General features: G+C 32.7%; 1 protein-coding gene across 1 annotated transcript in view; it reads right to left on the bottom strand.

The window, feature by feature from the left end:
* LOC106472231 overlaps positions 1–11,271 on the bottom strand; it is a 47,563-nt gene that overhangs the window by 34,456 nt on the left and 1,836 nt on the right. The window contains exons 2-6 of the mRNA XM_013932860.2: positions 8,187–8,281; positions 6,056–6,174; positions 3,009–3,057; positions 2,707–2,806; positions 1,319–1,425 (exon numbers count right to left, since the gene is read on the bottom strand). Coding sequence (XP_013788314.1) covers positions 1,319–1,425; positions 2,707–2,806; positions 3,009–3,057; positions 6,056–6,174; positions 8,187–8,281 — 470 coding nt within the window. The remainder of the gene's footprint in view (positions 1–1,318; positions 1,426–2,706; positions 2,807–3,008; positions 3,058–6,055; positions 6,175–8,186; positions 8,282–11,271) is intronic.

The raw sequence follows: 11,271 nt of genomic DNA, 5'->3' as shown, positions 1-11,271 counted from the left end.
GTATATATATATATATATACGCTATACACATGTGTAAATATATTTAAATAGGCATGCATAGTTTCGTTCAATTGAATGTGTTATTTATAACAATAGTAGTTATTTTTTTCTTTTAAAAACATAACTATTTATAATGCTCCCTAAATAATAAAAAATAAATTACAGTGAAAGCAATGAAGATTTTGTAGGTTTTGAACCAAACTAAATAACAGTAAACCTTTTTTTGATTTACGGTATTATCTTATTTTGATGTTTTGAGTTCTTTTGTGTTTAGAACAATATATACTAATTTTTAAAGTATCAAATTGAATTTTTGTTCAATAAAAATCTTTCCAATGCGACTGTAGCTATTTTTCCCCCAAAACTTTGTCTTCAAAATAACGGCGTGTATTATATTCTGAAAAATATAATATATTTTATCTACTTTCAAAGACAACAATACATATATATTAAAACTGTGCATTGCATTCAGATATTACTCTGTAGGATACTTCAAATTGTTTTTATTGTATATTTTTCTTAACAACTATAAGTATAATTCTTGAATCAACTGTTGCTTCCAACCAACAGTGATGTTTAAGAGGTTAAACAAATCTATTATCTATCAACTAAACTCATGCCACCATTCAAACATACATATTCCTGAACTATTTAGTATTTTACAGTTACTACAGATATTAGATATCAGTTCATGCTTTACTGATTCCTGTTTCTTGTTATTATTAACATCTGTTCACCCGTCACTACAAATGAAGGTCACTGACAACAAATCCTGTTTCTAGTAATATTAACATCTGTTCACCCATCACAACAAATGAAGGCCGTTGACAACAGATCTGTTTCTAGTTACATGAACATCTGTTCACCTGTCACTACAAATGAAGGTCACTGACAACATACATGTTTCTAGTTATATTAACATCTGTTCACCCATCACTACAAATGAAGGCCACTGATTACAGACCTGTTTCTAGTTATATTAACATCTGTTCACCCATCACAACAAATGAAGACCATTGACAACAGATCTGTTTCTAGTTACATGAACATCTGTTCACCCGTCACTACAAATGAAGGTCACTGACAACAGACCTGTTTCTAGTTATATTAACATCTGTTCACCCATCACCATGGCTGATAAGCATTGAACATAACATTTGAACTTAATATGACCCAGCATGCTGATCAAACATGACAAAAATATAAAACAAAAGTGTTAATTTTAGTAAAAGCATAAATAGCCATGTTTTGGTTTTGCAATTGCTATTAGAGATCCTAACTTATGCTTCTTGTTAAAGTATACATATATATATATTACCTTTGTACGATCTATTGTATGGACAAAGTAAGACACAGGTTTTCCTGTCCAAGATACAGAACCTTGTTGAGGAGTTATTTCCTTTACATCCATTATAGTCCCAATATCTGCAAAAAAGAAAATTAACTTCAAAAGAAAACCTTATTTCTCAAACTTCCTGCTACTTTAACAATACATTTCACTGTCACTAACAGACAAATACACGGAAACTTCCTATTTTAATTTTCACCTGCAAAATTTTCATGCATTGGCAAAAAAAAAGTGAAAAAGAAAACTATTTCTAATGAAGTTGCAAATTCCTATGCCTGTGAAGTTATTAGATATATAATCTCACTAAAATTATGCGAGGATAAAAACTCTAAACCTGCTGTAATACTGTTCTACCTATGCATATAGCACAAGTTTCTAAAGCCACAAAGTTTTTATTTTTTTCCTTATTTTTTTATAATTCTTATTATTCATTACTTTTTTGAAGTTCTGTGACTTACTAGTTCGGCATCATTAGTTGTTTTTTTTTATATTTGAGACTTTTAGTTACTTTTATTTTCTTCAGTTCATTCATAAAAATTTTAGACATACTTCGAAATACTGTGTACAACTGATTTATTTAAGTTGTAAATTAGTTTATCTGGTTTGGTTAAAAAGTAGCTCAAGAATCCTTTACTACACCACTATTGATCACAAAGATGTAAGGAACACTCAGGATTAGTACCAAATTTTTGTTTTAGGAATTACTTAAAATTTATTAACTAATTTTTATATTTAAATCCCATACTATAACAAAAGGCAATCCAAGAACTTTACACTAAGATATTTTTTCCTATTTCCTAAATGCTGTGGGTGGTTAGGGGAATGCTCTTTGAATACAATCATTTATGTATCTAAACATTCCTCTGGCTGCCCCACTCTTTAATTAGACCATCAGTGTATGAATCTTAATGTTCATGACTTCTGCACCTGTTCATTTCTCCACTTCTTTATAGTTTCGTTGAATTTTATTGGTTATAACTTTTTACATGACTGTTTGAAATATACTTACACTTAGAAAAAGATTGTTTTACACTGTTGATTAGTGTGTTAACTTAGGACTAACTTAAATCTCCCACACTAGTTGAACCTTACGAGATATTACTTGGATTACAGCAGGAGTACCCAAATGATGATTGACTAAAACTTGTAATGACAAGTCTCGTGGTATATTGACTTATAAGATTCAGCATTTCTGATCAGTTTCTTATATTGAACTGTCTTCAATAATATGTTATTTTAGTGTTTAGCTTATTTTTGATCATAAGCTCTTAACAATTACAGCATGATTACTATAATATTACTTGACTAACTAAGTTTTAACTTAGCGCAATAACCCCATTAAGATTCACAATACTTACCACTTAAGTTTCTGTTAGTAGTGCGAAAATTCAATGAACAAAATGGTTTTGATGATACAATACAAGCTCCATCTTTCATTTCTGCAAACCTCTCTTTTAGCTAAATAATTCAGAAAAATATAGTAATTTAAAATAAATCACCAAGTTCTAACACTAAATATAATCATTATATTTCAACTCCTCTTATAAAACCACCTGGAGTGTGGTAAATTCATAAAAAAAAATATAGGACATTATAAAAGAGAATAATTTGTTAAAGCCTTTTCCTTATATAAGGCAGCATAAGAAGAGAAACATCTTACCATATGATCAACAGCAGGTCCAAATGCAAAGTTATTTACAAACACAATGCTATAAAAATAGAAAGAAGACATTTGTTTAATACTTTCAATTAAAATGTATTTCATAAAAAAAAGAAAAATAAACCAACATATAATTTGACACATATCTAAAAATTGCACCTTATACTGACGAATTACTGAATTGTACAAAATGAAATGTTCCTGCAGACGGATCCAAAAATATTTTTTTTAAAAATATTGTATACTTACATGTTAAGCAAAATTATTCAAAAAGCCTAAACTTTGAAAATTATACAATACTTCTTTCTTAACTACACAAGAATAAAAGTTGCCCAATTTGTATTTATGACAAAACTACCAAGCCCAGCTGCTACCATTCGTAAATTTGAACTATTGACTAAAAGAAAAGCAAGCAGTCACCAGCACCTTACCACCAACCCTACATGCTACAGGATTGCCAATCACTCCTATAATAAACCCACACCATAAAATACAGAGAATATTTTGTGGTAATGCTAGGATTCAAACCCAGCTTATAACATTCTCAATGGATGCCTTAGCAAAAATAAAGTAGTACTATTTCCATACTATTCATAATAATCCGATGGTACATCACTGTTACTTGGTTAAGCTTTCAGTTGACAAAGCATAGCCATACACATAACATATTACCATATTTTTTGGCATACAAGAAGAGATTTTTTTCACAGTTTGCCCAAGCCTTCACTTATTCACCATATCAACTTATCTTTGGATTAGTCATCAAAATTCCTCAATGTTTCATAATATAAATACAAGATTTTTTTATCTCTGAAGATCATCATGTGATCTGGTCAATAAAGCATGCTTAATTAACCAAATATACTCATGCTCAGTTCACTCTTCTCAATCTTTGTTATAAATTCAGAAAAAAACAAAAAACTATCTCATCTCCTAATGCCTTTCCATTAAGTCTTGTAAATCCAACACAGCAGCATTCTAGCTGAAAGTCATGAAATTTGCAAAGGAAAATGGCTGCACACCTAAGTATGGTGTCAGCACAAAATGTGTCCGAGACTGGTGCAAGTCGAAGGATGCTGTACCCATGAGTGCAAGACTAGATGGACAAATACTGAGGACAAATTAGAAAAATATGTGTTAACTCAATGTGCCGCGTTTCAATACCGTTCAATTTAGACAGAAGCCAGAACAAATCGCCACTGACTTAGAAGTTGACAGATTTAAAAGAGATCCATCGTAGTGTTTTCAATTCATGTGCAGGAAAGGACTGTGCACAACAATTTCTCAGAAACTGCCTGAAGACTTTGAGGAAAAGTTGGTCAACTTTCACTCATTTGTGCAAAAGAAGGTAATATACAGACATCTAAGAAAATCAAAATAGACAAAGTGCTATCAACATCTGACATTCCCATGAACAGAACTATAGAAAGTAAAGGAAATAACACTGACCATAGGAACAACAGGGCATGAGAAATCTGGTTTCACAGTGGTGTAGATGTGTGGTGCCAACGGCATGAAGTTACAATGCCAAAGGAGAACTTTCCGAGTGTAGTTGTGGTAGAGGTGAATCGAAAGGGTTGGATGGATAACAACATGATGATACAATGGCTGGATAAGTCCTATTCATGTCAGCCAGGTAAATTCCTCAGACTAAGAAATTCATGCTAATAATGGACTCTATGCTCGCACATCAGGCAGAGAGGACAGAAAGAAGACTGTTTCAGGCATAATCCTTGGGAGTATGACAAAGGTGTTACAGCCATCGGACATTTTTGTTAATCAGTGGTTCAAGATTGAACTTAGGAAGATATGGAAATATTGGACCCAGTTTCACCAACATGGGACGTTTGCGTCGTATCTCCTATGCCAAGGTTACACAGTGGATTAAGAATGTATGGGTCAGTGTGCCCCAGGCAATAACTGTGAATGTATTCATAAAGGATGGAATTATTAGCTGACAAGAGGAGCCAGAGAAAGACTATGAGATGGATGATGACAACATAGCACCTGGCATGTCCCCCAACTTGGTGGCTATCTTCCACTCGGATATAGAGGATGAGGAATTTGACAGTTTTTCTGATGTTGAGTAACTATTTGTGGTGATTAAATGTGTACTCGGCAATTAAAATAGTACCTGAATGGTCTAGTTATTAACGGTATGTAAATGCCTAGACATTTTCACAGTTGATAGAAGTTTGATTCTGTCTTTCATTTGTTGTTTCATGTATATAATAAAACAATTTTAACTCGTCATATTTTTATTTCATATTCTTCAATTTTTGGGGCTAACTTTCACTATTTTCATATTCCCCATTATATTTCTTTTGCTGGTATACAGTATATAATACAGTGGTACTGTACTTCATCTATCCTCATCTTATACTCCGTTTTGACTTATAAATATGAATGAAGGTTGAAAAAATTAGAAATTTAACCCAATTGACTTATACTTCACATCGATTTATATGCCGAAAAATATGGTAATGTTATTTGTTTGTTGCTTCTTTTATTATTATAAAAAATAACACCAAAAAAAATAGCTCAACACACACACACACAAAACAGTTACAATACCATAGTTATTAGAACTAAACTTTAAATATATTATTCTCATTAGCCTGAAAAAAAAAGTTTTATTTTTTTAAAGTTTTGGGAAATGTTACAGACTAAAAGCAGCAAGAACAATTCAATGTATAAAGGTAAACAACATGCTTTGTAAAATTTCTAGTAACCACCATGATTTAGGTTACCCATCAATATCGAAAGAATTCAATACAAACAGTTGTTCTTACAGACAAACAGCTTCCAACTGACTTAATCACACTGTTCACTCAGTATGAAAATGAGTAGCTTTACAGCATTAACTTTGTTACACACAATTCTGGCCCAATATTGCTCTTTGGGTGTACAAAATAAATCATAAACACTTGAAAAATGACTTCCTTCCAAAACAATGTTCAAGAAATTTTTTCCTGTGCGATAAACTCTTTGGTCAATATCATTATTTGAATGCAACACAGGCTACGTAGCACTTTTTGAACACTTACGTAGAACTTATAATAGTTTCTTTGTGTTCCTGAGTAAGAAAATCTCCTTTGATCAATTTAAACTCTCCACTTGTCTTGCCATACCATTGCATCCAAGCCTTGAAATTCTTTATCATTTCCTAAAAAGAAAAAATCCATTAACTGGTTACTTTGTGTTTGTCTTTTTTTTTCAATAATTCATCTTTCCAAGAACAGAAGTGGCCATTGTTATAGCACAGGTAACAAACTAGGCATAAAAGGACATACAAAGTAATTAGTCAACATGTCAAAAGGAAATTATAAATAGCATCTTCAACCAACAGCAATATTAGACTTGAACTCAAAAACAAACTGGTATAAGTACATTTTCAAATACTTTCAGACAACTAGTGATAAGGCAGGAAAAAGTAAAACACAAAGAAATCCGATTGCTACAATGCGCAAAAACAGAGAAGAATGTAAATATTTAACAAAGATTAAATTTTGGTAAGTTAGCTAACACTTACTGGCTATTAATTACTTCTTATCCTCACAACATAAAACATGAAGCTTAAAGACGGTCACCTTTAGGGAATGGGGGATTATAGTTTTTGAGATCATACAGGTACTGATAAATCAAAAAAGAATTTAAGTTATTAAAATAAGAACACTTATTTTATTTGAATATGGGCATTTCAGTCTAAAATGCAAACTAAAATGTGTACAGTATTAAACAATTTCTCAGTAGTTCCGAACACTTCTGGAAAGCAACTACACTCATCTCCGTGGCTTACTCCTTTTCTCACCTCTGTGGAAGCTCAATGTAGCCAATATGTTTACAATCTACAAATTACTACTAAAATCACATTATTTACTATACAGTTATGTACACAGATTAAATTACCTTTAATGAAATCATTGTTAGAAACTGGGTCTAGCTATTTTCAAAACTGAGCTTTTACATCAGGCAGCATCAACAGTGTTTGAGATGCATGTATTCACATTGAATGAGTCTTAAATTCACTGTCAAAAACACATCATCATCTCATGAAATGCCAGATTTCAAAACAGAGAATTAAGTCATTGTCATGAAGTACACTTGATTTTTAGATAATGATCTGATTACATTTCAGAGGCTTAGTTTGTATTTAAAAAGATAAAATTCACAACCTTAACCTGTTTATAACCACATGGTGGTATAATTGTCACATCTTTTTAATAATTATTTCAACTGAGTATTCAAACAATAACTTATACTTACTTCAGACTTCGGTGTCCACTCTTCCATTGAATCCAGACTACTTAAAACAACTTGCACTAGCACAATAATAAATGACAGTTGACAATATCAACAAAGCACCAAAAGAAACAAATGATTAATACCCTTTTCAACCCTGAGAAGATTCTATATTACTAGTATAATCCAAGAGTTAGGAGTGTCATTTCAAGTTGAGTGGCTGAAGAACCTTTCTTTCACCATATATAGTTCATTCCTTCTAGTTATAACTTTTTATTACAAGAGAAAATCCTGCAGAGCTTTGATGAATACATTTTGTCTTAACAATGGAATAAATTTTGTGACAAGATGACTAAACATTCTACTTTGTAGTACTATTTTGCAGGGATTCACACTAGAAAGGTGTTTAGAGCTAAAATTGGTAAATGACATGAAACTGTTCCACCTTATTACAAAGAAATTTGAACTTTCTTTATTAGACAAGACATGTGATGCACTACTCAAAAACATCATTAGTGCAAAGCACCTTGCTGGAAACAATAGGAAAACTTAACAGAATTTCTGTGTGGTAGATGGAGAGAATAGTACACAGCCAAATCCTAGAATGCCTACTTGTAAATCAAGAAATGTGTGAGTTAAGGCCATGTATAAAAGACTGGTTCAGTAGATTGGGCCTAAAGGCCATGTATAAAAGATTGGTTCAACAGATTAGGCCCAACCAACATTGTACATGGCATTAAAATTACTCTTGGTGAAATTGTTGTAAAGTTATCTCAAGGAGGTTTCAACTCCCTGCCCATTTAACTCTTAGATGTTGTGACCCCCCCCCCTTAAAAACTTCAGTTTGTGGTCCTGAACTCATATAAAGTAGAGGTAATTTTAGTATTCTGACTCTCAGTAATGCATTACAGATGCCTGATAATATAAAAACATTACCTCTGCATACAAATTTGGAGACTCTGCTTTCTCTATACCCAAGCTTAGTTTACATGGTGTAGATGCTGCAATCTGAAGGGTAACCTGTCCAACTCCTAAGAATATAAATTATACAAATGTGTAATAATTCTTATTAAATTCAATTCAATTACACAAATACATAGAATAACTAATTTGTTTAACCAACAACAACAAAAAAAAGCACACAGTGAAATCAGTACTTTCAATGTATGAAAAGAACATCATCAAACCTGACATATAACAAATACTCTAATGCTTACCACAAAAGAATATTTCATGACAACATGTCAGTATAATTAAACCTAAAGGTTAAGCAGTAAGTATAAACCACAGCACAAAAAAGTATGTAACTATGAGATAGGCTAAATTCAAAGCCAAGTTACCAAACATATTTTTAATTTTGGACTTTTTAAAGGGAACTAAAGGAGAGTATGATTGTAACAATCTTTACTGTACAAAATGGAACCAAATCAAAGACTGTAACAGTAGAGTTTGAGCCAATGTGCCTCCCAATTTTTTGAAGAAAAAAAAAAACATTTTGGTAGTGATAGAGAAGGAGCAAGAAAATACTTCTAATAAAACATATTAGGAAGTTGGAAAACAATATGCCTTTATATAGCATCTGTACAATTAAAAAAAAATATATACAAGTTAGTGGCACTATTACAACACACACACACACACATATATACTATCCTACCTCAGACTGCAGGAAAATGGGTGTGATGATGAAATATACATATAGTTTGGCTTAGGAAAGGTGATCAGCAGTTTGCTTGGAAGATACTTCTAACTTGTACGCCAAATGATGAGTACACGGAAAGAGCTAACAGAGTTTCAGAGGGGGAAGGATAGTTGGATGTCATTTGTGGAAAATGTCTGTACGTGCTATTGTGCAACAATTAAACATTTCCAGGTCAACAACTGGCAACGTGCTGAAGAAATAGAAGTCCACAGGTGACAATGAGCCCAAGAAATGACCAGGTAGGCATAAAATACTGACTGACAGGAGCCGACACACTTTGAGAAGGCTAGTTACCTTACCTTGCTGTTAGACCCTAAAGAATCTGTGTTTGGAAAATACGATCAGCCACAGGCAATACTATAACATGTTGAGAACTGCATGCCATGAATTTTCACAGAAGAGTTGAAACCTACAAGCCTTCGATAACAAAAAAAAATTCACACCATCAATTAGCATGGGCAAGGCACTCCAAACCTGGACCGTGGATCAATGGAAATTGGTCCTGGAAAGCGTCGAGTCACACTACACACCCTTCCAGTCTGATGAAAGTGTTTGGGTATGAAGGATGCCTGGAGATCGCTTATTACCCGAGTGTGTTGTCCCAACAGAGAAGTTGGTAGTATCATGGTCTGGGGATGATTCTCATGGTATGGACAAGGCCCAGTGGTCGCATTGCATGGATCCATGAATACTGACTCCTACATTGATGTTCTGAACATCTTACATTGTGATAATTTTATGGTACCAGCCCTTACACCTTCCAACAAGTTAACACTCCATGTCACAACACAAGGATTGTGAACGCGTGGTTTGAAGAGAATGACATCAGAACATTGCATTGGCCAGCACAGAGCCCCGACCTCAACCCGAGAGAACATCTTTGGGATGAACTGGAACACAGAATTAAGGCAAGGCCAAAATGGGCAATAGCTTACTAATGCTTTAAAGCAGGAGTGGAGCACAATACCACCAGTTTTCAACCAGAAACTAGCAGATAGTCCTCTATGACACATTGAAGCAGTCACTGAGGCGAAAGCCGGGTCAAGACGCTATTAACCCTTTCAATATGGATCACAGGCGAAAAGCCACGTCATCTCGTTTGTTGACTTGCATTCAAAATTTTACTGAATTTCTATATTATGAATTTATGTTAATAACTTTGGTATCAAACTGTAGATTATAATTCAAATTTTAGAACTATACATTACTCAATTTATTAATTGAAAAGTAAATATTAAAAAAACAGATAAACATCGATTTTTGTGTGTCACATGGCATGTTGAATGCAGCACTGGTTCAAATTAGATGTTTATGAAGTCAAAATACTAAGTCTATCATTTCAAGCGAATTAGAAACTCTAATTACCAATATTGAAAAGCTAAAATATAAAATAAGAGCCTCTTATCTTTTCTATTTGCAAAGATATTGCTCATGTAATAAATCAAACACAGTGGCACCCTGCTCACCTCTTCCCATTTTTGGAAATTCTCCCTTATATACAATTCTATATGACATAATAACCAATCAGAAGCTTAGAATGACCCTCTAGTGGTTTTCTCAGCCTTTCTAACATTCTTTCCACCATTTCTTTTCAATCAAGATTTCAATGAATTAGGTTGTGTCTTTAGTCTGCTCGGAAATTTCATATTTTCTAGACCCAAATACAGCTTTGTTACTACGTTTGATAAATTATAGTAGAATTCTATGGTACTGATGCAGTAATTTATGATTTTTTAGTTAATCAAAAGTATATATATATAAAACCTAAAAAAATTATTTTGTTTCACATTCCTACACGTGCAAAATTTTTAAAGGCTTAGCAACCTACATCAAGCAGCACCAAGTACAATAGTCATAACTAAAAGAGATAATTGTTTGCTTTACTTCTTTAGTTACTGTTCTATGTTTTAGGAAAATAACTTTAAGAACTTGTTCCAAAATAGCAATAATCTATATACATATATAATGTATAATAATTGAAATTTGACTGTGTTTTACAAAATACTAGTCTTTTAAAACACAGCCAAGACAAGTTACTTTGTACAGACCAAAAGTCACCTTTATGTTATTTGATATGGTAACATGAGTGCACGTTAGCCACGTCATTGTAACTTCTGTATTGTTAGCCAGGCAAGGGCTATGTATAATGTTATAAGATTTAAGCTATTTAATCTAAACATTTAAGTTGTTGTGTTATAATTTGTGTTCATTCTAGAATGCAATAGCCATAATTTATGCTTATTTCCTAATTTTTTTTTGTGGTGGTTGCAAGAATGATCAAATGTACCAAACCCATACAGAGATTAATTACTAAAAATA

The sequence above is a fragment of the Limulus polyphemus genome, unplaced genomic scaffold (assembly GCF_000517525.1).
Source record: "Limulus polyphemus unplaced genomic scaffold, Limulus_polyphemus-2.1.2 Scaffold5176, whole genome shotgun sequence".
Taxonomy (NCBI): domain Eukaryota; kingdom Metazoa; phylum Arthropoda; class Merostomata; order Xiphosura; family Limulidae; genus Limulus; species Limulus polyphemus.
Note: the sequence above shows the minus strand (reverse complement) of the source record. Positions and strands in the feature narration are given on the sequence as shown.